Source organism: Sapajus apella, unplaced genomic scaffold (assembly GCF_009761245.1).
Source record: "Sapajus apella isolate SASKATOON/1434 unplaced genomic scaffold, GSC_monkey_1.0 scaffold18, whole genome shotgun sequence".
NCBI classification, from domain to species: domain Eukaryota; kingdom Metazoa; phylum Chordata; class Mammalia; order Primates; family Cebidae; genus Sapajus; species Sapajus apella.
The window spans coordinates 21877378-21896014 of NW_022436958.1; the positions used below are offsets into that span (position 1 = coordinate 21877378).

The following is an 18637-nucleotide window of genomic DNA, read 5'->3' on the forward strand; positions in this document are numbered from 1 at the left end:
CACTAGCCAGGTTAATAAAAAAGAAAAAAAAGAATAACCAAATCGATGTAATAAAAAACGATAAAGGGGATATCACCACACATTCCACAGAAATTCAAACCATCATCAGAGATTATTATGAAAAACTCTATGCACATAAACTAGTAAACCTGGAAGAAATGGATAAATTCCTAGACACTTGCCTCCTCCCAAGCCTAAACCAGGAAGAAGCAGAAACCCTGAACAGACCCATAACAAGGTCTGAAGTTGACGCAGGAATTAAGAGCTTACCACCCAAAAAAAGCCCAGGTCCAGATGGGTTCACAGCTGAATTCTACCAGACATACAAAGAGGAGCTGGTACTATTCCTTCTGAAAGTATTCCAAACAATACAAAAAGAGGGAATTCTTCCCAAATCATTTTATGAAACCAACATCATCCTGATTCCAAAACCCGGCAGAGACTCAACAAGAAAAGAAAACTTCAGGCCAATATCCATGATGAACATAGATGCAAAAATCTTCAATAAAATACTGACAAGCCGATTGCAACAGCACATCAAAAAGCTTATCCACCCTGACCAAGTAGGCTTCATCCCGGGGATGCAAGGCTGGTTCAACATACGCAAGTCTATAAACGTAATTCACCACATAAACAGAACCAAAGACAAAAGCCACATGATTATCTGAATTGATGCAGAGAAGGCCTTTGACAAAATTCAACAGCCCCTTATGCTAAAAACCCTCAATAATATAGGTATTGATGGAACGTATCTCAAAATAATAAAAGCTATTTACGACAAACCAATAGCCAATATCATACTGAATGGGAAAAAACTGGAAGCATTCCCCTTAAAATGTGGCACTAGACAAGGATGCCCTCTCTCACCACTCCTATTCAATATAGTACTAGAAGTTCTAGCCAGAGCAATCAGGCAAGAAAAAGAAATAAAGGGTATTCAAATAGGAAAGGAGGAAGTCAAATTGTCTCTATTTGCAGACGACATGATTGTATATCTAGAAGACCCCATCGTCTCAGCCCCAAACCTCCTGAAACTGATAAGCAAGTTCAGCAAAGTCTCAGGATACAAAATCAATGTGCAAAAATCACATGCATTCCTATACACCAATAACAGACTTAAAGACAGCCAAATCAAGAACAAACTTCCATTCACAATTGCCACAAAGAGAATAAAATACCTAGGAATACAACTAACAAGGAACATAAAGGACCTCTTCAAGGAGAACTACAAGCCACTGCTCAACGAAATAAGAGAGGACACATACAGATGGAGAAACATTCCATATTCATGGTTAGGAAGAATCAATATCGTGAAAATGGCCATACTGCCCAAAGTAATTTACAGATTCAATGCTATCCCCATCAAGCTACCAATGACATTCTTCACAGAACTGGAAGAAACCACCTTAAACTTCATATGGAACCAAAAGAGAGCCTGCATAGCCAAGTCAATTCTAACCAAAAAGAACAAAGTGGGAGGCATCACATTACCGGACTTCAAACTATACTACAAGGCTACAGTAATCAAAACAGCATGGTACTGGTACCAAAACAGAGATATAGAACAATGGAACAGAACAGAGGTCTTGGAGGTAACGCAACATATCTACAACCATCTGATCTTTGACAAAACAGACAAAAACAAGCAATGGGGAAAGGATTCCCTGTTTAATAAATGGTGTTGGGAAAACTGGCTAGCCATGTGCAGAAAGCAGAAACTGGACCCCTTCCTGACACCTTACACTAAAATTAACTCCAGATGGATTAAAGACTTAAACATAAGACCTAACACCATAAAAACCCTAGAAGAAAATCTAGGCAAAACCATTCAGGACGTAGGTGTAGGCAAGGACTTCATGACCAAAACATGAAAAGCATTGACAACAAAAGCCAAAATAGACAAATGGGACCTAATCGAACTCCACAGCTTCTGCACAGCAAAAGAAACAGTCATTAGAGTGAATCAGCAACCAACAGAATGGGAAAAAATTTTTGCAGTTTATCCATCTGACAAAAGGCTGATATCCAGAATTTACAAAGAACTAAAACAGATCTACAAGAAAAAAAACAAAGCCATTCAAAAGTGGACAAAGAATATGAACAGACGCTTTTCAAAAGAAGACATACATGAGGCCAACAAACATATGAAAAAATGCTCATCATCACTGGTCATCAGAGAAATGCAAATCAGAACAACATTGAGATACCATCTCACGCCAGTTAGAATGGCTATCATTAAAAAATCTGGAGACAACAGATGCTGGAGAGGATGTGGAGAAATAGGAACACTCTTACACTGTTGATGGGAGTGTAAATTAGTTCAACCATTGTGGAAGACAGTGTGGCGATTCCTCAAGGACCTAGAAATAGAAATTCCATTTGACCCAGCAATCCCATTACTGGGTATATAGCCAAAGGATTACAAATCGTTCTACTATAAGGACACATGCACACGAATGTTCATTGCAGCACTGTTTACAATAGCAAAGACCTGGAACCAACCCAAATGCCCATCAATGATAGCCTGGACAGGGAAAATGTGGCACATATACACCATGGAATATTATGCAGCCATCAAAAACGATGAGTTTGTGTCCTTTGTAGGGACATGGATGAACCTGGAAACCATCATTCTCAGCAAACTGACAGAAGAGCAGAAGATCAAACACCGCATGTTCTCACTCATAGGTGGGTGTTGAACAATGAGAACACATGGACACAGGGAGGGGAGCACTACACACTGGGTTCAGTCGGGGGGAAGTAGGGGAGGGACGGTGGGGGGTGGGGAGCTGGGGAGCGATAGCAAGGAGAGAGATGCCAGATGTAGGTGATGGGGAGGAAGGCAGCAAATCACACTGCCACGTGTGTACCTATGCAACAATCTTGCATGTTCTTCATATGTACCCCAAAACCTAAAATGCAATAAAATAAATAAATGGGAAAAAAAAAAGATTTGAGTGGGGTTTTCACAAAAGAGGATATCCAAATGGCTAATAAGCATATGAAAAGATGCTAGACAGCTTTATTCTAAGTGCAAATGAAAACCAAAATAAGGTACCACTACTCAGTCACCACATCAGATGAAATTAAAGATTAGCAATACCAATGTTGGGAAAATGTGATGCAACTGAATTTGGTTGCAAATTTGTATAACCACTTTGGAAAACTATTTGGTAGTATATACTAAAGCTAAACACATCTGAGCCTTATAATGTAGTGATTTTGCTCCTAAGTATAGTATCTATCGAATAGTAATGAATGTATATGTCCACCAAGAGACATGTTCAAGAACGTTGATAGTGCCATTATCATAACAAAAACCTGAAAATGACTCAAATTTCTGTCAGTAGGAAAACTTATACTATGAAATACTACATAGCAATAAAGAAGAACAAATGGCTGTAACATGCCACAAAGATGAAACAGATATGACAAGTGTGAGAAGTACAAAGGACTATATACTATCTATATCTCATTTGATTTATACGGAGTTCAAAGTAGACAAAACTAATCTATGGTCATGAAGTCAGAATAGTGGCTACAGGTGGGGACTGTATTTACTGAGAAGAGGCATGAAGGAGCCTCCTGAGCTGCAGGAAACATTCTAGGTTTTGATCTCAGTGGTTTTCCATGGGTGTGCGTGTGTCATAAAACTTCATCCAAATGCATACATAAATACTGTGCACTTGTGTATTTTACTACATGTATGTTTACCTCAGTGCAATACAATACAAAGAAATATAACTTTCAGCATAGCTCAAGAGCTAATGATAATATGTGCAAAATGAATATTAAGAAAACTAGGAACACAATAACTTGTCATGGCCTCTGGACCCTGTGTCTTTCTTATCAGCCTGAAGATGGAGGAGAAACATGTCTTAGCACTGTAGCCCATGACAGATCAGCCTTGATGCAGTTCCCATTCATTTTAGGTCTCAAGCTTGTGCAATGTCGAAATAAATACCTTTTTTTCTTTTAAAAAATGCATATGAAAGATTTTTCCTCTAATGTTTTAAAACAGAGACATTTGTTTTATATGCTCTTAATTGGTATAGCTTAATTAGTCTGCCAGTTGTTTTCTATCAAGCAAATAAAATTTCTTGTTGCATCATCCTCCTACCATATCATTTACCAATTCAAGATTTGTGCACTTCAAGTATGTTATTCGTCAATACAATTTGCTTTTAATGGCCCTGGCCAACACTCCTGGGGAGGCCATATCCACATCAGGCCTCCAGGACTCATGCACTGTGACCCTCCTGGGGAATGCAATTGTTCCCAACACAGCAGCCACTCTTACAGTTCTGCCTCGGAGGCAGCTCCTCTACTTCCCTCTAAACATCACACCAGTCCTCAATCCTTCTAAAAGCAAGGGTTACTTACCAACTCCCAAGCCACCCTCAATCCAGCTCCCTAGACATTTCTGGGTCTGAGGAGGAGGAAAACCCTGTCTACTCCCCCACATTTTGCTGAGGACTCACACACAGCCCTGCAAGCTGCCAGAATGTATCTCATCATGAAGCCTCTCTCCTCCTTCTCACTTGAACTTTTTGCTGTCTTCTCATGTGAATGAGAAGTCCAAGAGTCTTTGAATCAGCATCAGACAGTTACTTTACCATTACACCTGCATTTTCATCCAGCACCTCCATCTGATGTGCATGTCTATGGTTAATATTGAATATCTCAATCAAAACTTCAATATTAACATCCTGTTATAGTAACTTTTCAGTTGAACCATGTGAAATTGTATTTATTGTTGACTGTTTTTGACCTAAGAAATGCAGTTTTATACAGTTCAACCTAACAGTTTTATTCAAGATAGGCTTTTTTTTTTAATAGAAACTAAACTTTAGGTTGAGTTTGAACAAAAGGGAAAAATAGATTCTTCAATATCCAGGCAAATGCTGAAATACCTGTACAGCATCTTACCTTGGCTTTCAGATCAGCACACAATTCCTGTTGCTTTTTCTTGTCCTTAGCCAATGTGCTCTCCATTTCATGAGTTGTACAAGCCTCGATCAGTGTCACCATAGCCTTCTGTATAAAGTCTTTCCTATTTTTATTCCAATTTGCTATCAGGATCTTTCGCTGCTCCATAGCAAAGCGATATTGGTCACAATATTTCTCATGTTCAACCTGAAAAGTAACAGAGGGTGGATACTTACCCTTATGAAAATGAGCTTATATTTTGTGTCATTGTTATAGAAATGAATTATAACCAAATATTTTGAAAAGCTGGGAGTCAAATATCTTCATCATAAATACAGCAACCAGAAACCAGCTACTACCTCCAAAATTCTGAGCCTGTGGCTAATTGGTGACTGAGGACAAGTCATTTAATGATTCTAAGTCCTTAGTTTCCTCATATAGGATGCAGGTATATCAGGTAACCTCTAACACCACTTTCATTTCTAAATGGTAATGATTCTATGAGCAGAAAGCAACATTTTCCCTATATATAGCTTTTAAAATACCCCATCTTTACATCAATTTTGGTATTTTAACAACTATATCAAGTGTTTCATTTAGACAAAATGCTAATAAATGTAAAAATTGCTACATAAATCCCGAAAACTCAAGTTTTACCCTTAATTACTGTGACATTCAGATGTTAGGATGCCTAAACTTAAAGTAGTAATAGCAATGGCACTGAGCCCTTCCCATCCTATGCTCATGAGGGACATGGCATTTTCACATCAGCAGCAGTACCTCCTTTTGGAATTGAATCTCAACCATGGGAAGTAGCAGAGTCTTCAGGGGAGAACAGGAATGGAGGGAACCTGAGTAGCCTGGAAAACCTCGGTGGATAATTCTGAAATGCTCCCCAGAAAAAGGTGTGTCTTCCAAAGTTGAGAGTCACTGATCTAAATAAATCTTTATTTTGCCAGTATAGACCATGACTCTGAATTTAATACATTATTTAACCCTTAGGAGCTGTGAGAAAAGCAGCTAGCAAATGGGATAAGGTACATCCCACCTAAAATAACAGTTGAAGTATGATTAATTCAGTACACAGTAAAACCACTTACTTGGTCTCACTTAAACGTATTAGCTACTAAAATCTGTTCTGTAAACTCCTCAGCTTTGTTTTATAAAGCCAAAAATATACTAAATATCTGTCAAACATTAAGAAAGGAAGAATACACCACACAGAAATGGATGCTAATTAATCTAATGTAAGAAGTAAATGTAAAAATCTTTATCATTATAATAGGAAAATATAAAAATGTACAAGTTATAATAAAAAAGACAACTTGTCACAGAAGCAAATAGAATCAACAGGGAACAAAAAGAAAGATCTAATTTAATAAATGAAAGTTGTTTAAAAATCCAGAGTGAATTACTTATTATATAACAGGTATCTGTTACCAGGTGAAGGGGGAGGGGTGAAGAGGATGAAAGAGGATGGGAGAAAATGGTCACAGTAGCTGTGTGACCTTTGCTTCAGTTTTTTCATCTAAAACTAAGGATAACAATAGTATTTTTCTCATCCACTGTTATGTGTGTTCCAGGAATTTCCACGTGACTAATATATGGTAACTTCAATATACATGTGAGTATTGTTGTTACTTGCTTAATCTAAAACAATTACAAAAATGCAGAGTACATTATAAGATGCTATAGCATGGAGCATTTAAAAATTAAAAGTCTGTGTTTTTGTTTACGTGCATGTTATAAGGTGAGTTATTGTGAAATTAATTGGTGACAGGGAAACTTCTGTTTTTTTTTGTCCTTGAGTTCTTGTTGACTAAAGAATGAAACTTAAATAAAACAGTGATTTCCCAGTTCCTTTTAGGAATATCTCAGTCACATCTTTGAGTGCTGTATTTGGGGTATTTGTGTTTCAGATCCATCTAGGAGGATCAAGCAGAGCTGTAGTGGTGGGAAAGAGATAAAAGTACCAGCCCCAGCGCAAGTGCTGGCCTCCCTGTGGCTAGAAAGACTGAGGTGGGGCAGGCTCTGTGAATGGAGGAGCAGACATTTCACTTTCAGGCAAGACCTGGAGATGGCAAAGCCCCTTGAAGGTGAGCATCTGGCTACACAGACATTCGGGAGTCAAATACTAACAGAGCAGCCGTGGGACCACAGTGAAGATCTCTGCAGCAAGTAGGCACAGAGACTGACTTTTGTCTGAGGAGGTCGCCCACCTCGTTATGGACAGGACAAACTTGAAAAAATGACCTGTACAGGCTTTCAAATTATTATATAACCCTATTATTTTCTAGCATGTAAGAAAAAAATAATTTTTAAAGACCCATTTAAAATATATGTACATGCTTAATAATTATTGACTACTAAAACGATTTAACTTGCCAGGATGTAGGTAGGTCCAACACTCACCAAATCATGCCTAGATTTGTGAGGAAAATATCTTTGTAACATGTCCAGATACAGAGTCCTTCTTCCAAAGAGATATCCAGGGTACTGATCCAAAATAGCCTGGTAAATCCAGTGTTCTTCTTCACTTAGTTGACAGTTTCTAGAAGCAATAAAAATGTTACAACGTATTATTGAGCAATCATGAAGTCTGAAGGACTCAAACTGTTCAAGCTATTAGCAAGTGACAGTAATGATGCAAAATGAGGTTTCTGTGTTTTTAAAATACATTAGCCAAATTTAATGTCTGTTTCAGAAGAGTTTCTAAATCCTAATGCAATGGGTTCCTTCAATTCTTTATTTGGTCTTGCCATGAGTGTCAGGCATAATTCAAGTAAGTTTGATGAAACACAGTGTTTTTAAAATATTTATTCTATCTTGCCTATAACAATATTTTAGAAATCACGATCAATGAATGAAATAAACATTAGAAAATAAATGATTATGTATATAGATTAAAAAGGAATTTTATTTATTCAACAAGGTTCCTATGTCTAAACTGGAGAAAAGTATAAACGTAGACAGCTAAATGGGCAATTATGTAAAGGAAAATAAAGACAAACTGAGGAAGAGACTTATTTAAGGTTTCACTTCAAAAGAAAAACTAAAATTATTTATTTAAGGTTTTACTTCAAAAGAAAATCTAAAATTATCTTTTATTTAGTGCTTCATAAAGGCAATACTAAATATTGGTAGTAAAAGATAACCAACAGCATTAAAACCACTAAAGAAATGATTTATAAATAGGATACCTTCAAGTCACCTTCCCAATAACATATCCACTATGCTCCAAAAGGCAATTTTCCATATCAGAACACTCCTAGACACCATCCTAGTTTGAATTCTTTATAGAGTATTAGCAAAGTCTTGTGCAGAGTAAAAAGTTTGCAATATCAGCTGGAACTCTAAACTGAATTAATAGCTTTTTATATTCTGAGTTTATTTTGCATATGATTATTACTGTTTAATAAATTAGAATAATCAAATACAAATGCAATCAGGGGGAATATTATTAGCAACAAATACTTCTTAATCCAAGAGGAGACTTGTCATTGTTTATTTCTACTATATCAATGGTCTTATACTCTAAAGTTAACTATGCAATTCAAATAATTTCTTATATATCTTCCATGCCCCTGGAAAATATTTGACAATTTAAAACAGAATAAAACACCTCTTAAATCAGTGATATTAATTGGAATTCCAATGTTCTCATACAAGTTTATTATTCTGATAAGTAGCAAGAGAGAAAAATTCTTTTTCAAAAAAAAAATCCTTTCTGTTTCATAATAGGGAAAAAAAAAAGAGTTGGGGGTGTTCTACCAGGAAGAGGAATATTCTACAGTTCTTCAGTATGACATAATAATTTATTGCAGAGAAACCTGGAAATGAATTCATTGAACACACCAAGTGTTCAGTCCTGTCTGAATCAGTTATGCATGTACAGACAAGGCTTCTGCAAATAAAGCAGTACAAATAGGAGTATTAAGCCAGAAGAAAGGTTTGCCTGAGTAAACTTGGCATTTAAAACACCCTCAGGTTTTCATGGACAATATCACAGGCCCTCTCACAAGAAGCCCATCTTCATTCACATTAACATAAATGCATTTTAATAACAGAGTTAGCCACATAAATTCTGCATTACCATACCACAAACAACAAACAAAAATAGAACTAAAGTCCATGTCCTCATTAATGTTTATAAAATTTTTTTTTAATCAAAGGAAATTGAAAAAAGTTTGAATTTCCACCTGTATTTGATTATAAATGTGAATGTGTGGGTATGTGTACCTTGGGAAGGGGGAAGCAATAGAAGCTAGGTCCAATCCGTTCTCTGTTCCTCTAAATTGTGATTCAACTATATAATGGATGCTGTTGGTACCACACCCAGATCACCTTTATTCAGTGGAATTCCCATCATCAAGATGCTGTGAATCTTGGCAGATAACTCACAGATGCCCCTTCCTTCTCTGGAGAATTGCCCTGGACCAATTGGGAACTGCCTCTCCCATCCTCTTTGAAGAAGGCTTTCCTCTTTGAAAGGCCAACCATAACCAATGACTGACTTACTGGGAGGTACAGAAAGCCAGCCTACTTGCCTTCAGAGAGGATCAACTCTATGATACCTTTGTACTGGGAGCAAACCGTGGCCAGTCTCCACTGACAGCTTCTTGCTCACACATTTCCTCTCCTCTATTTGGCTTCCTTCACAGCCCTCCCCCTGAGATTACCTCCCAACAAATCTCTTGTTTAGGAATCCCTGTCACAGATTTGTTTCAATAGAACCTACCCTAAGATAATCTACAAGCAATCTTACCCATAATTTTCAAAAATAGTTTATATCTTTTGGTAAATGGAGGTGTAATTCTAAATTAATTTTTTTGATGATACCTCACACTGAGTGGCAGTGCAAGACTGTGGCTGTCCTCAAGGAGAAAGTGCAAATGGCAAACATGTACAAAAATGCTTTCCAAATAGAAGCACACATTAAGCAGTGTACACTGCTATGAATAAATATAGCAGCAGGAGAATGTGCAGCACTCGGTGCATTTTTATACATTGCATGAATGTATTAATTAGCTGCCATTTTAGTGACAATATTAAACCACTAAAACATATGAAATGATCATAAAACATTAAAGCCAGATATTTCAAAGCAAGCATGCCACGGACTGTCACCATATCCATTTTGACCTTCGTGTTGATTTTAGAAGCCTCACATGCTACCAGTTTTTTCCAGTTACCAAAATTACTCAAATTGCAAGTCATTTTTTAGTAAATGTAGAATAAAAATTTAAAAACATGCTTAAAGGTAATGATATATAAATATTCACAATATTATTATTTTTAGGTTATGCATTTATAGCAGTTTCCAGAGCTGCAGCCTTAAATATTGGAGCAAATATTCACATAGGCGGTAATAATGGTACAGCCTGCATCTCCATTAAATGTTGCATGTGAGGAAGAGAGAAATCTCCCTCAGCTACATACATACCCTACATATACACCAAGCCTTTGGATAGTAAAAATCTAAGAAGAATATTTAAACACAGTAGCCTCTTCACAATAACAAAGTAGCCACTTCTGAGGAACATGGACTTTGAGCTTCAAAAATAAAATCAAATTCAATATATTTGCATTTCTAAACATAAATCTGGACACTTTTTAAATCAAACCTTCATCTTTTCTTGTGCAGAAAAAGATCTATATAAAATAGCTGAGACTAAGGTTAGGTTTTACCTTTCAAAGTCCTTGTTGAATTCAGCTGCTTTGCTGGTGATTCTAATGATAGAACTAGCTAAACTACACAGACAGTGAAAAATATTCTGATTGCTTATCTACTTTCTGAATTTGAAAAATGACTATAATGTTAAAAGAAAAATTTAAAGAAAACTTTTAAATTGCCCTAAGCTTTTCACAGTTTACAAAAAAAAATCTTCAGACAAAAAAATCTTTAGCATTTATCTGCAATTTCTATTCCTTTTTGTCCATCTAAACTTTCTAATTTAAAGTGCTTTACAATATTCATCTTTATCATGTCCTGCCAAGATTTTACAATCTGTGGGTTTATTGAGTACTTCTAACACTTCAGGGAATTTCAGCCTACAAAAAGGTGAGATATTTACCACTCAATTCTCATTCACCATCCCCTGCCCCACAATATAGTATCTGACCACAGATATCATTTTATTTTGATTTCTCAGGAAGTGAGACAAAAGAGATAATTCAGAAGACAACAGAGCTGTAAAATTCACCCTGACCCAGGCCAATTGTCTCCCTAATTCTACCTGTTTGAATTATTCCAAAAATCCTAAAGTGACTCACAATTAACTTAGCTACTAGTGTTCCTCATAGCCATGTTTAAACCAGTTTCCTTGGGTTCTGGTTCTATGACATTCAAATAAATTTAGGGGTGGAGGACAAGCAATGGTGGTAAACATGACACATAAAGGTAACAGGTACTTTAACAACAGAAACAAGTTTATGAAACCAAACATCATGCTCACAAACTGGCTGAAAGTTGTTTCACATTTTCTCAGAGTGAGGGTGCTTTCCAGGCAAAATGGTAGGTAGTGCCTCCGAAGCTAGCTGATGCAATAGTGAACCTGACCTGAGTTTGGAGTGCAGTGAGCCACCATTCAATTAATGTGGATGAGAAACCATCCTCTTGCTTTGCTGCATCAGGTCTGACTCCCTGTAATACACAATTTGACTTCACCTTTCAATGTTTTCTAAGACAGAACCATCCAAATACCCAATTTACTCAGCCTGGTTTCTTCATCCACCAATGATCCCAGCTCAGGCCCACTGTCCAAATATAAATCTATGTCTGATTTTCAGTCTGGTTTACAGGAGGTTCCCTGCTCCCAGACCCATTTCTGACCAACAGAATCTACTCCTCAGATCTTCCCTGGGTATGCATCTTCTCTTCCTCAGAGATCCGTTCCCATTTCCATAGTCCCTGGCTCTATCAGTCTGCCTACTTAGCTGGAAGCTGACAACCAGGATAAAGTGGACTTTCACAGGCAAGGTCAAAATCCATTGAAACAAAGAATCAAAAAAAAAATAAATAAATAAAAATAAATAAGTGACCTACAGGGTAAAGCCAAAGCTTGTGCCAAATTCCAAAGCCTCATTCTTCTGAAAGAAGATGAAAAGATAGTAGAGTTCGAAAAGTGATGGCTTTGGGAATCTGGTCAGAATGGGAGGCTAAGCCATTTATTTGGAAATGTATTTGGAAAATTGCTATTTTCCAAATAGTAAGCACATTGTTGTTACTTAGATGTTTTTAGAGTAGTTTATATAGAAATCTAATTTTTTTTTTTTTTACTTAGAATGTATATTTTTTGGAGGTAGAATAGTGGGGGTAATGGCAAGTCTCTTAAACGCATCTTTGTCTCTGAAACATCCATCCACCAGTAGTTTTCTAGTGGAAGTTTTGAAATAGCATAATCGAGATAAAATAGCCTTTTCCTTTTTTTTTTTTTTTTTCCTTTTTGGAGACAGGGTCTTGCTCTGTTACCCAGGCTGGTGTGCAGTGGCAAGACCATGGCTCACTGCAGCCTTGAACTCCTGGGTTCAAGCAGTCCTTCTACCTTAGCCTCCCAGACAGCTGGGACTACAGGCACGTGCCACCACACTCAGCTAATTTTTGATTTTCAGTAGAGACGGAGTCATGCTATGTTGCCTAGGCTGGTCTTGAACTTCTGAGCTCAAGCAATCCTCCCACCTTGGCCTCCCAAAGGAGGCTGGGATCCACTCTCCTCCATCCATGCTCAGCTCTGCTTCAGGAAAAGTGAGCCCCATCTCCAGCCCTGGCAGTGAAACTGGATTGATGTTCAGAGATTCACAAACACCCATTCAGAAGCTTCCTGTTTCTCTAACACGTGTTTGGTAGGAACATGGACAAAATATCCAATTCTGGCCAAAGAAACATGAGGGGAAGTCTTCTGGGGCAAAGGTTTCTGAGCTATTAAAAAGAGTCATAAAGAAAGAAGGAAGGTCCCTGTTTGCTTTTTGATGTTGTTATGCAGAACTGTCTGGCAGGAAGTCATCTAACTTGCAGGAAGGCAGGGCAAGAGAACGCAGAACACCAGACTTCCCTGTACTTGGACTTCCCCATCTCTAGACTTCTTATTAAATAAGAAATTGCTTTATTATATAAGTTACTTTGAGTTGGATTGGGTATTCTCTTATAGCTAAAGATAACCTAATTGATAGCAAACTGAAAAAGAGAAAAATGACTTTTTAAACACAGCATCCTAATATTGCTTTGGAAGAAAAGTACTCTGAAAGGATGTAGAGATAAACGAGATGTAGACCCAATGTAGGGAGAGACCAGCATCTAAAGTGATGGATACTCTGCAGCTGATTGTGGGCAGACGAATGATGTTCAACACAAAGGCCATTTTTAAGACCAAAAAACCCCCCTCAAACTCAAACGAATAGAATTAGTGAGACAAGATCATCTATACATATGTTATTTGCTCTATGTTTTAAATCCCTATATTGAGCCAAAATATGTCTCCAGGTTACCATTTTATTCTTCATTTTTGGGGGGGGCAAGGCATTTTAAAGTGCAGTAAGTTGAATTAAATAAAATTATCTTATATAGCCACTATGACTCAATATTCCAGGTCCAAAAGCAAGAGTAATAAAATTGGCCTACTTCTTTGGGGCAGGATGAGGAAAATCTTAATTAACCATCATAAGATCTTCTGAAATTTTAATTGCCACATGAAATGTCATAATGTCATCTCAAACCAACTATGAGTGATCATTAAGAAATTATAAGAATGAATTTAAAGAGTGATGATTCTTTTCAGTTTATTTTTTAGATATTAGCAATGTTCAACTTTATGTTTTCTGATACACACTAATATGGCAAATAAACATAAACCTGGGAATGGGGTAGTTATAATTTCTTACATTACTCATCTCCATAGTGTCAGTTCTTATGGTTACCTCAAAAGATTATATTTTAACTGTAATTGGACTTCAAGGTGTGAAGAGTAGGGAAAAGTTGTTGTTATGAACAACTGGTTTGTTATATAAAATAGGTGTTAAAATTCTTCTCATGTTAAAAGTTGACAATCTTGTCCATAGAAATTTTAATCTTGCCTTTGCTTATAGCTACACATATCTTATTGTTTTTACAATACATTCTATCTGTATTATCCAACAACAAATGTCAATTGTCCTAGACACAAATCCATCAAACTGCTATGTTTCCATTTTCTTCAATGATATTTATGCAAATTAATTTGATTTCACACTTAGTGAAGAATAGAAACCCCTTATAAACGACTTTCACCCCTTCATGATATAAATCCTAGATCTTTCAGTTTCCTGGAGTATTGAAAATGTAGCCTCATGCACCATTACATTGTGTAGTCTCTAGCTAAAAACAATTACACCGATAAGGCAAGTTATATTACTAATAAAGACTTAAACTAGGAATTTAAACCACTATTCTTAAATACCTAGATATACTTTTTACAAATACATAACATGCAAGTAAATATAACTAAGCAAAGGCAAACGCCAAGACTAGTTTTTGAGGGTATCCTGCAGAAATTAAACCTTTTTTTCCCCTTGATAAAATGTATTCCACCGTAGCCCAGAGAATTTAAAATGTTTTATTCCCACAACAAACTCAAAATAGGTTGAATAAACGCCAAATGTGGTTTCTGGTGTATAAAGTAGTTATTATGAATGATGTATTTTAAGAGAAAGCTACTAAAGATATGTGACAAAAATAAAATCATGGTCCACACCCACTCCTTCCAAAAATCTAAACCCCAACATCAACTTGGATAAGAGAAAACGGAAGCTGCAGTGACCCAGGATGTTGGGTGAGGGGTCAGCTAAATAATGTGACTACATGAACACTGGAAGATCAGGTAATAATGCTTCTGTTTCTGGGAACTTCTCCCTTATTAATCACCCTTGGCATACAACCAACCCAGACGGGAAGTGTAGAACCTGAGACTGGGCATGTCCAGGCACTGAAACTTTCCAACAGCTCTGACACTTCATTCTCAGAGAAAAATGCCACGTGGGAATTATGGCTCCAATGTTTTAACTTGTGACCTCATCAAGTAAGTAAATTTCAGTTATTTATTATGCCTCTTTCCCTCTCTTTCTTCTGTTTTGTATTCATCAAGAATGGTCATATATGTAAGCATTTTTTATTTCACATATTTTTTAAAGAAAGTTACGTGAAGCCACACCATGTTTCCTGAGTGTTGCCTTCTGATGCTGACTTTTACCCATCTCATCTTTATTAGCCATAGAGTATATGGTTTATTTTGAAACAAGGGAAAAGTCAGGTTTATTATAAAAATTACGCATAGATTTCTCTTTTAGCAAAACTTTCACATAAGGACAGTAAAAGAACTGTGCTACACAAATAAATATTAAAAGAGAGAGAAAGAGAATATGAACATGACACTGATGATATTCACACATGACAGCAATCTCCAATGCCCTGATCTCCAAGTACAGATGAATCAAATGATATAAAGTCTACTAATGAGACCATAAATTGTTTGTATTTGTCTAGAAGGAAATTTACCAATGCTACCAAAAGTCTTAGACTTTTTCCTCAAGGATCTAGAAATAGAAATACCATTTGATCCAGCAATCCCATTACTGGGTATACACCTAAAGGATTATAAATCATTCTATTATAAAGATACAGGCACATGTATGTTTATTGTGGCACTGTTCACAATAACAAAGACTCGGAACCAACCCAAATGCCCATCAATGATAGACCGGATAAAGAAAATGTGGCACATATACACCATGGAATACTATGCAGCCATAAGGATGAGTTCATGTCCTTTCCAGGGACATGGATAAAGCTGGAAACCATCATTCTCAGAAAACTGACACAAGAACAGAAAACCAAACACTGCATGTTCTCACTCATAAGTTGGTGTTGAACAGTGAGAACACATGGACACAGGGAGGGGAACATCACATACTGGGGCCTGTTGGGAGGTGAGGGGCTAGGGAAGGGATAGCAGGAAGTAGTGGCATAGGGGAGGGATAGCATTAGGAGAAACACCTAATGTAGAGGATGGGGTACTGGATGTGGCAAACCACCATGGCACTGGGTATACCTATGTAACAAACCTGCACATTCTGCATATGTACCCCAAAACCTAAAATCATAAAAAATCCAGTCTGAAAAAAAAATAACAAGATCTAGTGGCTAGTATAATAATTGCTATAATTTCAAATGGTCATACATATAAACAATATTTAAAGATTTAAAAAAGAATTTTTCATGCCCTTTGACTCAGCAGTAGGAGTTCATCCTAAGGGAATAATTATGGAATTACCCAAAATATAGTGACAAAATTGCCTATTCCAAGTTTTTAAAACAATTATCAAAATGTGGTAAAAATAATTGTCCAAAAATAGGAAATTGGTTAAATTTATGTGATACAACTATTCACGGTAATACTATCCATCTAATTTTAAAAGATGTTGTAAAAGAATATTTAATATATTAATCAAATTATAGAAGAAGCTTAGTAAACATTTATTGAAAAAAGGAATAACACTGGATATGATTCAAAACAGGAATAAAACAGATATGTGTGTATATATATTTTTTCATTTTTATAAACAACATTCATACATCTGAAATATAAAAAATGTTACCAAAGGATGTATCTGAGTGTTGGAAATTTAGATTAATTTTTAGTTTCATTTCTAGTTTCTTAACTGTATTTTTAAAATTTTCTTTAACAAATAGAATTATTTCAGTATTAGGAGAAATATGCATAACAGGGAAAGCTCATAGAGCAATAAATAGTTACCTTGAAAATTACTAATGAGTAAAGCTACTAACAAGCACAGTAAACTGAAATAATTTAGTTGAGAAAATATAAAATTATGGGCATCGGCAATGTACATACAGAGGAGCTAAACTGTTACATCATTGTGGATTTTAAATAGCATTCGGATTCAGACCTCGAATAATAATAGAATATTAATTGTGAACTAACATTATAAAATGTAATATACCTATCAAACAATAAAGTAGAAATCACTTGCTATTACTCCATAGCTTTTTCCACATATTGACTTCAAATCTGACATAGCTAAATGGAGCATGAGACAATTATGTCTCATCTATGTGATTAATTCATCCAAATGTTAGGAAATTAAAGCCACAGCCTCATCTGAGTCTCAAACAAGCAATTAAACTTTTCTTCATATTACTGATGAAATACAGCCCAAATAGAATCTAAATAGCTTCAAAAAAAACACTGAATAAAGGAAGAGGTTCAATTGTAGTCGAATTGTTTTTAAAATGTGTTTTAGTAAAAGAGAACATCCTTTAAAGCTGTGCTATCCAAGATGTTAGCCCCTAGCCATATGCGGCTTAAAAATGTGGCGGTCTAAATTAAGATGTGTTGTAAGTATAAAATGCAGACCAGATTTCAAAGACTTCATATGAAAAAAGAGAATGTATAATATCTCATTAATTTTTAAATATTGATTGTATGTTGAAATTATAATATTTTGGAACTGTTGCATTAAATAAGATACATTTTAAAATAAAATTTCATCTTATTTTAATTTTTTAATACAGCAACTTGAAACTTAAAATTATGTATGAGCTCACACATGCAGCTTTTATCATATTTCTATGAAACAGCACTGATCTAGTACTCAACCTGATTTACCAGCATCCTGGAATGTGTATATCCTTGAAGCAGTGTGGTAAGAAGGGAAAGCTCTCTATTCAGATTTGCAAAAGAGACTTAATTTTCCCTAACCATTTACCATGTCAGAGACTTTGGGGAAATTGCTCACCTTCCTTTGAGCTACAGTTTCTTCATATAAATAGAGCTTTTAAGATGGGGTAAACTGAGGGTTAAAATCATTCATATTTGTCAGATCATATAATAGGTACTCATTAAATATCAATGATCTCCTCCACTCATTATCTTAGATTTTTTTAAATGTGTATTTTTGTTTTAAAAAACAGAAAGTACAAATATGCCAAAATTATGTATAATTTCGCCACTTGGGGATAACCATTTTTTTTTTTTTCTTTTCTGAGACAGGATCTCAGTCTTTTGCCTAGACTGGAGGGCAGTGGTATGATCTCAGCTTGCCTCCCAGGCTCAAGTGATTCTGCTGCCTCAGGCTCCCGAGTAGCTGGGATTATAGGCGCATGCCACTACTGCCCAACTAATTTTTGTATTTTTAGTAGAGATGGGGTTTCACCAAGTTAGCCAGGCTAGTCTTGAACTCCTGACCTCAAATGATCCACCCACCTTGGCCTCCCAAAGTGCTGTGATTACAGGCATGAGCCACCGTGCCTGGCCCAGGATAACTATTCTTGTTTATTTGGGTAAATTACCTTCCAGTCTTTTTTCTGTGGCCATATATAGATGTAACACTTTCAGAAGGAAAGAAAAAAGAAAGTCCATGTTATATAAACTATTTTGTGGCCCGCTTTTTAATTACATAGTAACATAGTCAAACCATTTGTGTCATTAGAAGTACTGTTTATGTAACCATTAATGTTAGTGTAGAATTCTATTGTGTGAATATATCATACTTGATGAAGCTGATTCCCTATTTGCTGGCTCTTTAGGTAGTTTTTAAGAAATTGCCATCACTAAGGAAGGAAAATTTAATGTTCAACACCCTTGAAGCCAATATTCACTTTATGTCTATGATTATTTCCTTAAAGATCTTTTTTTTTTTTTTTTTTTTTTTTTTTTTT

At 36.0% G+C, this 18637-nt stretch overlaps 1 protein-coding gene across 5 annotated transcripts in view; it reads right to left on the reverse strand.

Moving 5' to 3' along the window:
• CCDC148 (coiled-coil domain containing 148) overlaps window positions 1-18637 on the reverse strand; it is a 204631-nt gene that overhangs the window by 143895 nt on the left and 42099 nt on the right. For all 5 annotated transcript variants that reach the window (XM_032286471.1, XM_032286469.1, XM_032286473.1 and 2 more), the window contains 2 exons: window positions 7342-7480; window positions 4930-5136 (listed from right to left, as the gene is read on the reverse strand). In XM_032286471.1, the coding sequence (XP_032142362.1) occupies window positions 4930-5136; window positions 7342-7480 (346 nt within the window). The remainder of the gene's footprint in view (window positions 1-4929; window positions 5137-7341; window positions 7481-18637) is intronic.